At 42.6% G+C, this 18,752-nt stretch overlaps 1 protein-coding gene across 1 annotated transcript in view; it reads right to left on the bottom strand.

Annotated features, from left to right (window-relative positions):
• LOC118225513 (la-related protein 4B-like) overlaps positions 1-18,752 on the bottom strand; it is a 56,469-nt gene that overhangs the window by 20,318 nt on the left and 17,399 nt on the right. The window contains exons 2-6 of the mRNA XM_035413984.1: positions 16,048-16,180; positions 4,168-4,315; positions 3,578-3,757; positions 1,191-1,272; positions 134-270 (exon numbers count right to left, since the gene is read on the bottom strand). Of these exons, the coding sequence (XP_035269875.1) occupies positions 134-270; positions 1,191-1,272; positions 3,578-3,757; positions 4,168-4,315; positions 16,048-16,128 (628 nt within the window). The 5' untranslated portion in view covers positions 16,129-16,180. The remainder of the gene's footprint in view (positions 1-133; positions 271-1,190; positions 1,273-3,577; positions 3,758-4,167; positions 4,316-16,047; positions 16,181-18,752) is intronic.

Raw genomic sequence — 18,752 nt, 5'->3', positions numbered from 1 at the left:
GTTCCCGCAGGGGTGACTCAACACTGCTCCAACCCTCGGAACTGCTAGCTGAAGGTTCAGTTGCATAGACCGATGAGCTCGCCCGTCTCAAAGCGGACCTCCGCGCGAGACGCGGGGGCAGGACGGCACTTACACCTTAAGACGTTCACGATTAAGTCCATGTCAGTGCTGAGTTTTTTGACGTGGTCCAGGTTCGCCACCGTGGTGATTGGCACGTACTGGTCGCTGTCCATCTGAGAGATGAGGTACATGTCGCTGGCAAGATTTTCCCTGAGGAACAACAGGAAACAAAAATCCACCACCCCCTTCAAAGTCACTCCCGCTGGAAACCCATAAATCCACCACCCACCAGTGAATTCTTCACTGTCACAATAAAAGCACGCATTTAGAAACAGCTGCCCACGCTGGTCGCTGGGAGACCTTGCCACTGAGCAGCTGCGGCTGTTCAGAGCTAGACTCTAGCAAGGGCATCAACACTTCAATATAAAATTTGTAAAAGACTTACTGAAAATAATGATGGAAATTAGGTTATGATTATTTTACAGGTCTTCCTTTTTGTGAAAAAGCACGAGTCAGCTGTGAAAGATGGGGAACAGTACATAGTATGCAGAGTACATAGTATGCAAAAACAACTGTTCCCAGCAAAAATACCTTAATTTGAGAAAAGACATGGGGGAGGGGTCCCATGCTTCATACACCAGCAACCTCATAACTTCCTGTTTACCCTAAAGGATAATAAAACTGGGAAAGGATGTTGGCACCAACACTAATCATGTAGTATGTTGCCAACAACAAACAGAACAAAGCCAAAGGTAACAGGTGGATACCTTCTGGTTAAAAACCCTTCATTGAAAAGGGGCTCCTAGAAGTATAGCCAAAAACTATCCACCAATCAGTCAGGATTGTTCAGTTTTTTTACTATCAATATGTTTCATGATGGGTGGAGCTCTTCTCTGGATTCTAGACGAAAAGTGAAGCATCTCATCCCAAATTTATTATCCGCACTTGGCTGAGCTGTGTGTTAATATTATTGTTAATTTAATACATATAACAAGGCATTCAAACCCATCTAGGATCATAATTTAATATATAAATGTTACATGTGCATTTACTACACTATACTTAACCCATGCTTAAAGCTCAACTGGGCACCTCCAGAAAACTGGAGAATGTTCTAAAGGGGGGCGTACCGGGACAGGCAAAACTCCAGGGTCGTTTTCAGGTGTTCCCGAAGGTCCTCCTGTAGGTCAGGGGGTTGCGAGTCTCCTCCACCTGAAAGGAAAGGGGAAATACAAGTGCTGCTTTGACACACAATGCTTCCAAAGAAAGAGTAACAGCCACCTAACATGGTAGGCTCCTTGTTAGTGCAGACTGACAAGTCCTCAGCTGTGAACCACTGCGAAAAACTTCTTGGTAACTACCTGCTACTACTGCCATTTATATATCACTTCCCCACTGCAGGGCTGAACCCAGACTGTTTTACTTCCATCAAGCTCCACAAGAATGGTTTTCTGTAGGTTTTTTTTTTTTGGCGTTAACAGTGCTGACTAAAAATTCAGCAGAACTAGTGTCAGTTAAAATCTGAGGACATGAACACAGAAAGCCAATCACTGTGTATAACAAACACCAAAGAGGGGTGATGTTATACTAGTTTATTTGTTATTTCATAGATTTTGGTTCAAAACAAAGTGTACCTCTCTATATGGAGACTTGGCATTTTTCCGCCCACTATCCCAGTCTCAAAAGTGCTACACCTCACCAGAAAATGACTAGGAGGCACCTGGGGCATTCACTGAGAGAAATATCAACTGTAGCATTCTTGCGCAGGAGCAGCATGTCACTATTAGAACTGGAAGTGAAGAAATGTTAGCTAACTAAATGAACAGACCGGAAAAAAAAAATCTGCATGCATGCTACTAGTGTGTCTTACAAACAGCAAGTTTGCTCAACAGCTGTAATGTTACTGTGGGTTCAATGTTATTCAGTTGGCTAGCTCAGTAAGACCAGCTTGCTAACTAATACCCTGTTCGCCCAACCACACTTTAAACAAAAAAAGGCATTTCATTAAGTATGCCTGTTATAAAAATAAATTTAAAAAAACATATAATCACCATTTTAAAAATGGTCTTGTAATTTTTTTGGCCTAAAATGAAATACTTTTAAAGCAACTGCCTTGATGAAGACTAACAAATAGTAGCCTAGACTAGGTGTGCACTGTTAGTCTAAATCAGCCTTGCGTTAACATGCCACAGTTTATCATGGGCTATTAAAGAGGCAGGCTTGTAATGTGAAAGTAGTATACAAAAATGTCACATTGATGTCAGAACGTAATAGGATAGCCTACAAATCCTCAAGAGCCTCTCTCTTGCAGCACACATTTATTCTTTGCAGATCAAAGCAAGTTATACATGCAGGTATAGCTGACAAGATAATACCACGCATAGTAGAGGCTCGCATTTTTTCCAGAATCATGAATTTGTGTTCTTAATTGTGTATTTCATGCACATTTTCAAATAAAACATCTATCTAAAACTTGATAATTACTGGAAAGGAGACGGACAGCTGTCGGGTGCTTATTTACTTATTCCTGTCCTGGTAATCTAAGTGAAAAAAAGCCAGAGGAAATACTCTTCAATGCCTTTAGGCTGCAGTTACACTGGACGTGCTTTATTGGTTTGCAAATGTGAGACGCGCTACCGGTCTTGTTTTTTTATGAAGCCTATTCCGAAAAAGGCGCAGGAAGCGTCTTTTGCTGTTGCTAGGTAACTACACTCTGCTTCTGTCAATCACTTGCGTTAGAAATTTCACGACATTATCCAACTAATTCCACCTGAAAATAACTTCTGTGTCCGTCATGGCAGTAATTTGACGCAGTGCCTTCGGCCACTTATTTTTGTCATGGTAGTCACGTTTTGTGAAATCGTACAACTTCAAGTGGGCAGAAACTGTAACAACTAACTTTTCTTCATTTACAGCAACAGCTAACGGCAGAATCTGGGCCCGCCTACATTTTCACGTGATAGGAAAGCAGAAAGAAAAAAAAAACAGTGACGTAGAGCAACGTTTTTTTCTCAGAGCACATCAAAATAGGATCATATTCATCTCCAGGTGCATAAAAAAACAGCGAGGTGCCCAGGGCGGATAAACTTAAGGCATTTGGTGCTCAAAAGTAGCGCAGAAAGCACTTCAAACACGATGAAAATAATTAGAAAAAAGGCATCCCTAGCTGTTAAAACACATCCTCATCCCAGCCTTGTGATCACAGTCTTAAGCAAATCTGCTACTGTAAACACGACTAGAGGCACCCCAAAAAATAAATATATATATATATATATATATATTTTTTTTTTTTTTTAAGTACATGAGTAAACGCAAGGACAAATCAGCTTCTCGTTGTGTAGAGAGAATTTCAAAATATCCCGCATTTAATAACAATAATATGCTATCCAGTCTAGCTTTTGCTCCAGCTGCACTAGCCTGGTGCCAGCTGAACAGCAGAAAAGGATCATTGGCTGGTTCCTGCGAAAGAATAGATGCTACCGTAACACATACAAGACCAAGAGGACCACAGCTTTACCCGTCTGACCAGACTCTGATCCAGGTGGGGTGTCCATGACTACGTAGGCGGTGTCCAAACACTCGTGGGCAGTGGCGCTCACATCTGGTGGCTCTGTGGACACTGCTGGGGGTGGCTGATCCGGGGCAGGAGACAGCGGCTCCTCCCTCCTCCCCTCTCCATCATCTTTGGCGTTGCATCCTAAAAACCACGACTCTGTAATGATTGTACTCTGGAAACGCTGACCACCCAGTACAGATTAACCTAGCTGAACTGGTGTCTGCAAATCTGCTTTATCGCAGGGCACAGATGGTGAAAAAGACTACCGTGCTCAAACCTCTAAAACCCCAGGTAGAGGAGTGGTAGGAGGAGAACTGTAATCCCAGTGCCCTGTCTGTCTCATCATGACAGAACACCGGAGACAGTCCGAGGCCATGAATAAGAAGAACGAATTAGGTCTAATAAGGTTTTCTTTCCTGCTCCAAGACCGCATGGGGGAAATGTCGGCGGCAAACGCAAACAGAATATTAATTAACCGATTACGCCCTCAAGCAAACCATTACCTGAGGGGGGAAAAAGTGCTGAAATCATAATGTACAAACAGGGCTTACCTTCTGGACAGAGGTCTACGGAGCTGTCTGGGCCCTCCCCCCATGTTTTGAGGACACTGGACTCTGTGGTCTCGGCAGGGTTCAGATTAAGCATGCGATTGGCCCATACTTTGGCGTTTGGGTTCAGTTCTGAAACCTTGGTTGCGTCCTGCAACAGACCATGCAAAGAGCTTCAATCTGTCCGCTCCACCACCAAACAAACAAATCAAACTAGGCATTTGAATGCACAGATCCTGGTAAGTCCCCGTCAAACACAATACGCAAAACTATTATGGTGTCGGTCAGTGACCACAATTACTAATTACTGGCAAATCCTTAATGACTGAGGCATAACAAATTTGAATAACTTACACCCATTTCTTTACTTATATTATTTTATTTGTCGTATGCACAAGATAGTGTATATGGTGCAATGAAAAGCTTACTTGATGGTACACTCTGAACACAAATACAGTAAAAAAGAACTAAGAAGAAGCAAGAAAAGACAAATACAAATGCAATAAAATACAATTGCATCATTATATGAAAAAGTGTGAAAAGAAATACAAATGCAACAGTATTATTCCACATAGGGTAGTGTGTGAAATGCGCAATGGTGGTATAACTGTGGGTGTGTGAAGTGCTAAGGGGATTAAGGTGCTAGGAGGTGGACTGCATTGTTCAAAAGCCTGGTGGAAATGGTCTATGTCTGGTGGTCCAGGATTTAATGCTGTGATGCCACTTAGCAGACACTAGGGGAGTAAACGGATTACATGCATACACTTGGCATTCAGCAGATGCTCTTATCTAGAGACTTATACAGCTTACAATTCTTACATACTGTTTTATCCATTTATACAGCTGGATGATTACTGAAGTAATGCAGGTTAAGCACCTTGCTCAATGGTACAATAGCAGTGTCCTCTCAAACTCCTTGGGATTGAAAATGGAACCTTAGGGTTACTAGGCCGCTTCCCCGACAATTACTCTACACTGCTACCCCTGCAGCACTGGTTGCACAGTTTCTGGCACAACACACATCACTGAAGACTGATAATGCCCCGTATATGACCTCATTTGAATAATTATTTTGCTAACATGAGACTTTACTCAAGCTGTAAAATAAGTGCTTCACGTTCTTTACCAACAGCTTCAGCTGTTGTAGCCCAGATGTGCAGGGTGGTGGGGCTGACATATTGTCCAGAAAAACCTGTATGCAACATGTGCACAGTTCAGGTTAAGTGATACTTTATCATCCCATATGGGGAAATTCATTTGGTTGTGGTTTTCATGCCTCAAAGAAATAGGCTAATAAAGTAAAACAAAAATAATAATGCCACATCAACAACACGATTCTCAATGTAATACCTGATGGCTCCTGGAATGAACGTGTTTTCATATCTCCATGTGTGTATTTTGTGTTGCAAGAGTTTCCACTCCCCCGTCTTTTATTGTGGTGCACCAGTTAGTGGGTGGCTAATATTGCCAAAGACTTGCCTGACATTATTGCACATTGGATTTTTGTATAGCACAGCCTCTGTAACTTGGTTCTGCCAGTTATCTTGTTCGCTGCCCTAACAGCTCTTTGTAGTTTGTTTTTGACTTGTTTCCACATATTACCAAATACAAATGAGAAAGAAGGTAATGAAAATTTGAACTTTTATAGAAGAGCTCCTTCAGAACCATATGCCATATATACTTACTTGAGTTGCCATAAAAAGCAAAAACTTAGCTGCAGTCTTTAAGATTTTAGATCATTGCTTACCATTTATTTCAACACCACTGTACTTCTATTCGACAACCCTCTTGATATCCACACCTTGAACTGAAGTGGAGGGATTGTGCACCTTGTTTACCCTTAAAGTTACTAACCATTTACTTGTTTTTTTCCTACATTAGTAAATAATGTTTAATTCACACCAGTCTACACAATGAAACTTCTATTGCAAAACAATTCATCGACTGCTGACTGGCGTTTAAATACCTGACTATAGCTGTTATCTGCATTATTAATGAAATGGTGCCTTAGTTGCGAGATCTGCATTAGTCATATTCTTTTCTTATATGGGTATACTGCATAGAAAACCGATGAGAAGACACTCCCCTGGGGTGCGCCTGTATTTGTACATAGAGGACATGGTGGAAGTAAATTCAACCTGCTGACTTCTTTGAGTTAGAAAGTCTCAATTCCGCATTCAAGTCATATGGGAGAAAGCTGAAAGATTGGAAGACTTCCCATTGCTTTGACTTGGAAGTGTTCACGCAATGCACACTCGTTGGGAAACTCAAGATGGCGGTCATCCGTAAATTAAATATAAAATTGTGCAAAAATAAAATATAAACATGTTAAATGATATTATGATTTTGTTAACTTGAATGGTTGGCAAGTTCACAGCTGTGGAAGCCATTTTTCAGGCTGCACTCACACACTTCTGTTTTTTACTGCCAGGTCGAAGATATCAGAGCAGTCAGAAAGTTCCTAAAATCCCTACTCAAAATTACAACTTGGAGGTTGACTTGAACAGTTTTAAAAAGCTTCTCGGCCATAAAACACTCTGATACTGTGTTAAATGTACTACTAAAGTCAGCATACATGATAATAGCAACTGTGTTTGGCAATTTGAGGTCTTGTACACCTCTTGGTGTGATGATTATCAAGAACATCTTCGACAGTAATTAGCAGCAGGGAGCAAAAAATCATTAACAGAATTTTAAAAAGGAAGCCATTTCTAAAACATGCAGGTTATGTTCCAAAACAATATGCACCACAAACGAGACACTTCATATACGATAGCAAACGATTGCAATCAGAGGCAGTTTCTCTCTCCCCATGACTAATCCAAGATAAATCACAAACTGCCAGTGCTCAGAGTGCTCATAGGCAGGTTCACTACAGAAAGTAAGCACAGTGATGGAGTATAGCATTTCATTGGCATTCCTGGATTGTTTCTGTGACTAATTCAGGGAATCAACTACAGCATGCACCTGATATTCAGCATCACAAACTATCAGAAGGCAATATACAATTTCAATGAGAACAAGCCTCTCATATCTAACTATCATGAGGACCTGCACTTACATGGCACCTTTTTCTTTCATAAAAAAAAATAAAACCAATTCTGTTTCAACATACAGGAGTGGTGCCAGGGTGTTGGAACATTCATTTCATATCATACCAGACATCTAAGAGTCAAAATACAAAGCCCAAAAAACACACTGGTAAAGTACCTAAAAGCTAAATGTTCAAACAATGGATCCCCACAAGCAGTGTACAGGCTTGTACGTATCCTAGAAGCTGTGCACCATGAAATCTATTCTAATACTTGAGCCACAAATCTTGCTCCATTCACCATTAATCCCAATGTTGCCTCTGACCCCTGCGTGGCACGGTGCAATGTGCACTCAAGCACACAAGACACAGACAATGTTACAGGCTTAGCGAAGACTTGCATTTAAATAACTCGCTGGGGAGGCAAACTGCACACACAAAAAAATCAGCAGTATAAAAATCCCAGTGCTGCATAGTTGGTTACCATCACTGCCAGGCAGGACGAATATGTGCACATAGGACAAAGCATGCAGATGAACATGCAGTTTTTAAAAGCAATGCATTATGGCAAACAGTCCATTTGTGTGAAATTCACATGGACTATACACACTACGCTCAACGTACCGGATACCTTCTTTGCATTCATCCTGAAACAAATATATTGAAACAAAAACAAAGTAAAGCTCACCAACGTAGTGTAGTTGTCCTGCCAGTCCCAGGTGCAGGTGCTTTCAGGTACGAGGAGGCTGTAGGGGTAGGCTGCCATGAAAGCCATGGCGGCATGCAGGTCCTGTGATGCACCAAAAGCCACCTGTTGGGCTTCGCTCTCTGCCGCAATGTTTGAGAAGTCCAGGCGCCAGGGAGAGTCGGGGATTGGTCCCTGCAGCTTCTCGGCCCAGACGGGCATGTACGTGTCCGCCTCGCCTTCCTCGTTTCCCTCAGATCTCCCCAGCAGGTCCGATACCATGCTCAGCATGCCCTCCTCTCCTTCCGGGTCATCTGCTCTGTGCGTCCGACCGAGCCCATCTCTCCCGCCGACAAAATGGATTTCGTAAGAGGGCGTGGAGGCGTAGACGTCTACCTGGTTGGGCTCCACGTCTGAGAGGCTACCCACTGCGGTTTCAAAATCCTGATGCTGGATTTCATCAGCGGCCCTCTCTGAGTCATCCGTCACTGTGGCTTCTCCCCTACGGTTGCTAACGGTGATGCTCCTGCTGCTGTCGCTCCCAGCAGGCAGGGGATCCTGACACGTGTCTGTGCTGAATGCCAGCGTGGCCTCCAAGTCACTGCACACTCCGTCTCCTGCGTCACAGTGCCGGAAGAGACCCTCATCTTGTGTCCCTGCAACTGAGCTGAGCATAACGAATGCTTGCTGTTCTTCTCTGTGTTCTGCCCAACGGTCTGCCAGCTGTGGAGATGGTATCTCCTGGAGTGCTTCTGCTGCTATTCTCTCCGTGCACTGTTCGTACCCGACCTCCAAGCCCCCCTGGCCCACCTGACTGAACCAGGCGGACGGCAGGGAGACAGCACTGGCAGCCACATTCAGATCAAGACTGCGAGTTGAAAAGCTGGGGTCTGGCCACAGGATTGGCTGTGGCGCAGGCCAGTGTAGGACACTTTCAAATGCATTGCTTTTGTTCCTGGAGTCACAATCATGGCTGCCTCCGTTTTCAGGTGTAAGCAAGACGGCACCGCATTTTTTAGATTTTTCTGGAATTTGCGAAACAGTACTGCATTTGTAATTATCTTTGTTTTTGTCGCAGGCTTCTCCGTTCAGAGCAGGGCACTCATTTGGCATCTCAAAGTTTATGCGGTGACATGCTTCAGCAGTCAAGCCTCCTAGGCTGTTACCAGGGTTCTTAAACTGCAAAGCATTACCCTCATGGCTAACTGAACAACTGGGAAAGCCTGTGGGCTCTGGCCTGTGGGGCACAAAAGTACTACCCTCATCACCAACTTGTGAACTCGAGAAAATGGCAGACTCTGGCCTCTGCAATAAAGTGCTGCCCACATTGCTATCAGGAAAGCTAGGAGGGCACGTAGATTCCGGCCTGCACTGTCCAAACGCACTATCCACACTGGTAACAGGATAGCCGGAAAAGCCTTTAGATGCTGGTCTGTGTTGTGCTAAGGAACTAACCTCCTCACCAACAGGAGCACTTGGGTTAACTGCAGACTCTGAGCTACACTGCCCTAAAGCACTCCCCCCATCACTAACAGAAGAGCTGGGAAAGCCTGCAGACTCTAACCTACATGGCAGCAAAGACCTACCCTCATCACTAACAGGGGAGCTGGGAAAGCCAGTAGACTCTGGCCTACATTGTGCTAAAGAACTATCTACATTGGTAACAGGGGAGCTGGGAAAGCCAGTAGACTCTGGCCTACACTGTGCTAAAGAACTATCTATATTGGTAACAAGAGAGCTGGGAAAGCCTGTAGAATCCGGACTACATGGCATTAAAGTGCTTCCCTCGTTACTAACAGGAGAACTTGAGGAAACGGCAGAGTCTGGCTGATGCTGTGCTAAAGCACTTGCCTCATCACTAACAGTGTAGCTGGGAAAGCCTGGAGACTCTGGCCTATACTGTGCTAAAGAAGTTCCTTCATTGCTAACAGGAAAGCTAGGAGGGCATGTAGATTTTGCCCTGCACTGCACCAAAGAACTATCCACGCTGGTAACAGGAGAGCTGGGAAAGCCTGTAGATTCTGGTCTGTGTTGTGCTAAGACACTAACCTCATCACCAACAAGAGCACTTGAGGAAACCAAAGACTCTGAGCTACACTGCACTAAAGCACTCCACCCATCACTAACAGAAGAGCTGGGAAAGCCTGCAGACTCCGGCCTACTTGGCACTAAAGCACTACCCTCTGGTCTACACTGGGTTACTGTACTATGCTCACCACTAAATGAACAGCTGGAAAAGTCTGCATTCTCCAGCCTGCATGCCAAGGCAGTCATTTCTTCTATTTTTCCATCAACACATTCCAACAACTGGACATCAGTAAGAAACATGGCCTTTTCAGAGTAAGCAGCCACTTCAGGAGGGGACAAACTTCCAGATTGCTCACTAATATCCATGTTCACAACACAAGTTTCAAAATGCCCACAATTTGAGTTGTCATCTGAATTGTCACACTCATTAGATACTGATTTTGGTTTGGCTACCACAAATTCAGAGGATAGAGTGCCCAGTTGTTTCGATTCTGACTCGCGGTGAGCCAAATCACTGCCCGGGCTATCAGCAGTTCTCCGATTTCTCTCTACAGCTGGCACTTCCTGTTTCCCAGTCAGCAGGTCATTAACAGTTATCTGGGCAGTTTCAAGGTGAGTAGACATTTCAGATAGAGATGGATACGCCCCCGGCACAGACATATGCACATTCAGGTCAGTGTCTGGCTCCAACTGGCACAGTGAGCATGCAGCTGAAACTAAATTCACTCCGGAAGCTTCTCTTTCACTGCTGTGACTCACTGCATTACCTGGAGATTTGGAACAGCTTTCTTCCAAAACTTCAGCTGCCAGCACTTCACAATTACCAGAGCTCACAGCAGTTACAGGTGGGGGGTCATAGTTCACAGGCTTCAGAAAATCAGAATCTTTACCATCAATGATTTCGTACTGAATTTTGGGCTCAGAAGACCCACCATACTGTACGTCCAGCTGAGAATGCCATTCTCCAACAGAGTTACCAACAAGCACAACGTGCAGTGGGTTTGAGGGCTGGGCTGTGCTGCAGCTGCCCTGGGAATCCACCATGTTACAAGATTTTACTGTACATGCCCAACAGTTTCCATCTGGAACTAAAGGATCAGAAAATGAGGCAGCACCAATAGGAGCCATTGTGTGGCTAGTAGGTTGCACCAGGTCCTCAGATAAAAGGGCACCATCAACAACAACACTGTCTCCATTCTGCTCCAGCAAGACAAATTTTCTGGCTACACTACCACAGAGTGAGGTCTGGAGCACGTTTGGTGTGGCAAGATCATCTAAGCATGCGTTACCCGGGTGATTCCTCTCCGTTTCCTCTCCCAGGGGCTCCTGATGTTCTGAGACAGCTACTCGGCTCACAGGAGGTGAGACTGAACTACTCAATGCTCGGTCTAGAGAGGCACATGGCCCCTCAGCACACATGGCCTTCTCAGTCACAGCCGACCGTCCGGAGCTCGGAGAAATCCCCCACTCACTCTCCAGGTCTTCCGCATCAATAGAACATATGCTGTAGAAGCTCTGAGCCCTCTTCTCAAAATTGAACCCCAGGGTTTCTGTCAAATCAGAGTCACTTTTCTCCAGAAAAGGGCTTCCTCTCAAACCGGAGTCCACAGAAATACGAGTGTTCAATCTTAAATGACTCTCTTCCACTGTCTGGGTAACGCTTTTGAAAGTCAGAATGTTCAAAACACATGCGTTGCCATTTTCTAAACATTTCTGTGCTGACACAACAACACAATCTCTCTCTGAATTTCCTTCGCTCCCCTCTCGTGAACATGCTCCTGGCGCTCCTTGCTCATTACAGTCAGACAATATTCCCCCCATTTTTTGAGTGTTTGGACAAATGTCTTTGTAGCTCTCATCTTCCTCCCTGCGGACATCCACATTTGTTCCGTGTCTTGGAAATGGTTTATTAATAGCGGTGTTCTCAGTCCCGTGATCAGGAGCAGGGCAGGTCCAAAATAAAGTCTCGTTTTGCAAATGGCCGAAGCTGCTCCCATCAGGGTAACTTGCTGGTGGGTTAGCTGAGGTGGTGGCATTTGCCACAATATATTTGGTTCCATGGAGGAGAGGCGCCTCTTTGGCAGCTCCCGCAATGGCAAGGACTTGCTCCCTTGTGGTCTCCTTCAGGGACTCTTCCGGAATCACAGCCTGGAGGAGACTGGTGCTCTCGCTGGCTGCATTTGGACTGAGCTCTTTGCTAAAACAGCAGCCCATCTCAACTGCAGATGACTAAACTGAAGCCCTCGTAGTTACTACCAGCCTGTGTCCACGACAAAGTAAAAGAAATACTGCCTCTCGCCAGCACACAAGTGTGCACCCGTGTCCCGAAAATAGCACACTCAAATTTGTACAAGGGACTCACTTGTTCCCATCACTCAAAACTCGCTGACAAACCCACACACTCCCTGAGCCATTGCATGAATGGGAAGGAAATGTGTGGAGTAGGGGGTGGGGTGGTGTTGCAGGTCACCTCCCTGGCACGGAATTAGCATGAGGAAGCCATGGAATGTGTGTTCACTGTAAAATGTTCCCCTCTTTGAGTGGGATGGAGGGTGGGGTGCCCGACGGAATCCAGGCGTCTCACACTTTCACACAGGCATCCTGCCACTCACTGAAAACTAAAGGAGTGTAGGCCCTTTAAGGAAGGGAATGTGTGAGAGTGGAAAAAAAAAAGAGTGAGAGAGGCACACTTGGGAAAGCAGAATAAAAACCTGATTTGTGTGCTCTCCATTGCTTTTCAATTTAAATATGTCAACTTGTTTTTAGTTCTATTCAAGTTCGGTTAGACCATGTTTTGACAAAATAATTTTCTAATCATCATGGTAATACATTTGAACCAGAATTTGAAAGAGAGAAAGCAAGTGCAAGTGAGAGTGACAGAGAGAGGAGCAAGGACAGAAAATCAAGTGAGCATGCTGAGGTGAGGGAAAAGGATGTAAGGACAGAGTGAGAGTTCTTAAGAGGGCAGACCTGGGTCAAATTAATTATTTGAAAGCTTGTATTTGAAAATTCCATTGGTTGTCCTTTCAAACTCACTGGCCCACATAAATGTTTTGTGTTGAAGTATTCAAAGACACTTTCTTGAGAAACCAAACACATCCTTAAATTGCTTTTCACATTTTCAAAAAAACTATTCACATACCCTGATCAAGTACTGTGTTCACTAATGTTCGGAAGTGAGAGAAACAGTCACATGATGGCCAGTGACTAGGAGCAGTCTATTTAACCCCTTCGCACAATGCCCCCACGGTTCGGCATGCCAACGTGCCTAGACTACTCAACTCAGACATTCTGCGCTCCTGCAACCAAATTATGAGTTGAAAACACAAACTTGGTGTCCTAGATTTATTAGTAGACGATTCAGGACAACTATGCTGAACACGGAGTTTCGCAGCGCCACCACTGTCGCGCTGGTCGTCCATTTACAAAGCACCCCCTCCCTGCAGTTTCATCAGTAACTACACGCCCCACGCATGACACACTGGACAATAGTGTTTATCTGGGCATACATGAAAACATTCTTTTACCACTAAAAATTAATATTCCGTTGTAGCAACAAGATAAAGCCAACAATAGCCAAAGGTATGCCAGTATAGCTGTGAAAAACACTGAACACTAAAATAAACAAGAGGATTGTTTCTAAAATTATACCATGTCATTCTATTGTCACTTATCTGGGACTAAATATGGAATAAATATACAACCTTACCATTGGTTTTACGCGTAGATATGTCCCTTTCGAAACAGAGTGGTCATATATTGTCTTGGACAATCCATTTGTAAGATGCACGCTCATTTGTGACACCTGGGTACCTTCCAAAATAGCTGTGCGTAATACACACATGTTGTTTATGGTGTTGTCATCCTTTGTAATACAACCTGGCTTGATCAACAATTAACCGATCCAATAGGAGACAGAATAAGCTTTCTAACAATGTATAATATGTCTAATTTTACTTTTGGTATAGCGTTGTATGGCTCAGTGTAACTAAACGTTTTTCTCATTATAGCTGCATTGCGCATTCAGTCTGTGGTAGTGAAGACACTGCACCTGGCAAAATTTTATCAATGACTTTCGTAATTTCTTGGAAAATATTATAATTCTTGAGAAATTCTGAGCATGGCTAAGGCATATGATTGCTGATAGACCTAGCTGATATACTGTTTTCTGGACTAGGTTAGACCTGGGGAAAGACATCATAGAGACAGAATCAATCTACTGAATACAGATAAGATTTCATCGTCCAAATGTAAGTGCTACTACTGAAAATATTTCAGTTATATACGTTAATTTTGAAATTGAGTGTCTTTAAATAGGTTAGTGGTATTTTATAATGAGGATATTTCACACTGTAAGCGTCTGTTGGTTCGCTAAGTAGTGTTTATGTTTAATGCACCTGATGACCTGAACTGGAACATTGCCAAAACATTGTGGACGGTTGAATATTGTTTTAATGGGGTCCCATCCTCATACAAGGAAACATCACATACTGTAGAGTACAGAAAACATACAAGAGTTAATGATTACACATTTAGCTTCTGAACCACATTGTGTGATAATGTTTACGCATTATTTGTTTTATCTGATATCAATGTTTCATCTTAAACCTTCATAAGGAGCACATTTATATGCTTTATAATGGACAAAAAGCATTTTATTCATTTTTGGAGAGATTTTGGATGTGTTTCAGGACCCCTAGATATTTAGGTCACTGTATTGACGGAAAGCTTGTAATCCCACTTGAAAATGATGCAACAGCAAATTTCTTGAGTTAAAACAGTTGATTTGTAGTGAAATACATGATTATGATGTGATTTACAGCAACAAATAATTTAGACATTTGGATAGATTTAGAGACCCTGGTAAACTGCTTACTTTTTGCTTCATATATCTTTAGTAGTTCTGCATATTTACCCTTAGATTCAGGACATGTATAGTTTAACCTGCTGGTATATATGTTATATATGCAATCTCTCAGTATTTCCTTGCAAACTAAAAAAAGAGCAAATTCACTTTTGATTTCTTGCCTAAACAATTGCATTTGTGGCACTTTATTTCTTCATAAATTATGAATATAGACTAGTATTGTTAGTATTGTAAATGGTATGTCTTGCTTCATTTAAGCCATTTTTCAAGTCTCCGTGATGCTCACATCTGGAGTTATAAAGCTTTAAATAGGGTACCCCCTAAATGGGCAAGGATTGGCCAGATATGGCATGTCTGCAAAGGAGTTAAAACCTTGTGTTTTTTGTTTTCTTTGATAGTTTTTCTTTTTCTTTTTAGGACCCACAAAACCGTTAGCGTGGGTCAAATATACCCACAACATTAATACAATACTGAAATAAAATGCATGTAAAATACTCAAAATATATTACAAAGACCAAGAGAAAAGGCAAGTGAAAAAGATACTGCAGTCAGCAACGATTGTGTATCTTTCCATGGACCCTTTCAGAAAATTTGACATCCCTCTCAATATTTAGTCTATGATACTGGAAATATACAGTTAAAATGCAACAATTTGATGCAAATGGATCCGTTTCAGCTCTGATTCAATATGATTAGATTCAGCTGATTAAGTTCAATTAAGCTCCCAAACAATTCAGATGTGATGTGATACAATTCAGTTTAATCTTACTATGGCACCAGTAGAAATTCCAAATGCCAGATTATGAACTCGAAGTCAAAATGTTAATCTTTCAATTAATTCACTGTTTAAAAGAATTTTAAAAGCTGAAGTATTACCAAACCGTGTATATTAAGAGGATCAGTGCCTTGATTATTTCCCATTTTTCCAACATTTTCAGGCAGCCGGTAAAATGTTTTTTTGTGTGTGTGTGTGCGTGTGCATGTGCATGCAATATGGGGGATGGTCTATTTTCCTAGTTACTAGTAAAACAACGGAATGAAAAAATAAATAAATCAGGACATCACATTCAACTTAATAAAAAACAGATAATGTACGTAACCTGCTACGATGGCTACATAAAGGAGTGTACTATTATAAATTATACTGCTAGATAACTAGCAAGTTTCAACATGTTTATAATTAGAAAAGTAGGCCAATATGATTCAGTTTTTATTCCAAATAATCAAATGGCGTCACATTCATCTCTCCAACCAAGTTGAGGGTATACCTACCAGGTGAGAGCTCTCTTTTGCTTCTTGTACTTGCTGCACCTGCGGTTCAGCTACGACCTTCGCGTCCCGGTCAGAAGTCATGAGCCGTCTGCGCTCTGCCTCCTCAGGGAGAAGTCTCCGTCTCAGAGAAAGGCTGCGGTGGAACATAGAGAAGCAGACAGGTGAGGGAAAGGTCCTGACCTGCTTACCTTCCAACGCAGACAGAAGACCTACCGCTCCACACTGCATCTTGGAATTCATCTGGCATCTTCCTATTCCCACCCCCTAGCACTTCATATGCAATTACATTAGGAGTGTAATAGAAAAGAAAACATTATATTGATGTATTATCCTCTGTGGCTAGTTTGTGCTTTAAAACCATTAATATGGAGAGGTCCTGAAAATTAACGGGAGTAATTTAGGTGCCTGACAACTGGGACGAATGGCGATGATGTCAACCAGACCTGGGTCAAATACAAATACGTATTTGTATTAGAAAATGTAGTTAAATACATATTTGAAGTATTTTCAAATACATTTACAAATGAAATAATTTCTATTTGATTTATTAAACTTATTTCACAAAAAACCAAATACTTCCACAAATAGTATTTAAAAAATACATTTCTTTAAACAAATATTTTCCTGAAAGTTACTCAGCTCTACCTTCGGTCATGACCAACCTCCATGCCAAATTTCAGCCTCCAGGGGCGAAAACTGTGGCCGCTACGGGGTGGGACACTTTTGTGGACCAACGGACCAACCGACCGACCGACAGAGGTATAGAGCTGCGGTCGCAGCTAATAAAAACGGCTTAAATGAATCAAGATATTTATACCATTTACAATACAAACTCAGATTATTTCTTCATAAATTATGAATATAAACTAAAGTGCCACAGATTAAATTTTCTAGGCCAAAAAGCAAAAATGAATTTGCTCTTTTTTAGTTTGCAATGAAATACTGAGAGATTGCATACATAAAACAGATTAAACTATGTCCTGGATCAAAAACTCCTACACCATAAGTGCGTAAAATCTAAGGGTGGATATGTAGAACTACTAAAGATCTATGAAGCAAAAAAGTAAGCAGTGTACCCAGTGAAACTCACTGTTGCATCATTTTCAAGTGGGAATTACAAGCTTTCTGTCAGTACAGTTATCTAAAATATCTAGGGGTCCAGAAACATATCCAAAATCTCTCCAAAAATGAATAAAATGCTTTTTGTCTATTATAAAGCATATAAATGTGAAGGTCTAAGATGAAACATTGATATCAGATTAAACTAGAAGACTGCACTCAGTAGAGTGCAGATCTCCGCCAGGCGTGTTAGCTTTGCTGATGCAACAATAGAGGCTACTCAATCAATGCAACCAGACAAATACAATATTACAAGTTTTTACCATGTGCCACTGAAAATCCCAAAAACCCAGATTCAGTGAAGTAATGCTAAAGGTGGTGACTTGTTAGCTAAGCCACGATGTGTTAGAGCTAACGTTGAGGTTATAGTCTGGCACTTTCGTTTCAAATCTGGAAAGGAACAATTCCAAAAGGGCAGCAATGTAAAATATCAATTTCAACATGAAAATGCCAACAAAAAAATTACATTACATTACATTACATTCATTTGGCAGACGCTTTTATCCAAAGCGACGTACAAGAAGTGCATTTTCATGATCGTAGACAACTGCTGAACGCGGGTTCAGTAAGGTACAATTACTTATTTTGTACAGCTATTTCTAGCTGAGAACAATGAACACTATCCTGGTCTAACATCTGCAAAGCCAAACTAGGCAGAAGATTAAGCTAGAGTATTAGGACAAATACAGTTTACCAAGAAGTGCAGGGATGGGGCAACATGTAACAAGTGACAAGGAAAAGGGTTTTTTTTTTTTTTTTTTTTTTTTTTTTTTAATATATATATATACACAGCATGGTGGTGGTTATTCTAGGTATAGTCTGAAGAGATGAGTCTTCAGGCCACGGCGGAAGATGGATAGTGAGGGGGAGGTTCGGAGAGGGACGGGGAGTTCGTTCCACCACTGGGGAGCTAGGGTGGAGAAGCTCTGTGATCCCTTTGGGCGGGTGGGAGGGGTTACAAGACGCCCTGCTGCTGCAGAGCGGAGTGGTCGAGCAGGCACATAGAATTGAGTCATGTCCTGCAAGTAGATGGGGGCTGTCCTGTTGGCGGCAGTGTAGGCAAGGGTCAGGGCTTTGAATCGGATCCTGGCAGCGACCGGTAGCCAGTGAAGCGATCGCAGCAGAGGAGTGACGTGGGAGAATTTGGGGAGGTTGTAGATGAGCCGGGCAGCGGCATTCTGAATCATCTGTAGTGGCTGTATGGCACAAGCTGGCAGGTTTGCAAGGAGAGAGTTGCAGTAATCAAGGCGAGAGGTCACCGTAGCCTGGACGAGCAGCTGGGTGGAGTGCGTCATCAGGTCACAGATTCAAACATTAACGTACCCCGTTAGTTTGCAGATTATTTTGTCGGCATTTTAACATTGAAATTGACATTTTACATCGCTGGTCTTCTTTCATTCCAAACAGAAGCAGTTGTTCATCACATGTGGCCCCTACCGGCCAGTTAGGAGGAGTGAGGAGTTAGCACTCAATGTACTTCAATGGACAATGATGGAAATTAATTCAAATAAAATACTTGTCATTGACCGATTCGCAAAATATTCAAGAATTCAGGTCCTTGGGCTGCTGTCAGCATGCACAACAAG

This window comes from Anguilla anguilla, chromosome 4, assembly GCF_013347855.1.
Source record: "Anguilla anguilla isolate fAngAng1 chromosome 4, fAngAng1.pri, whole genome shotgun sequence".
Taxonomy (NCBI): Eukaryota; Metazoa; Chordata; class Actinopteri; order Anguilliformes; family Anguillidae; genus Anguilla; species Anguilla anguilla.
This window is presented reverse-complemented; position numbering and strand designations above follow the sequence as displayed.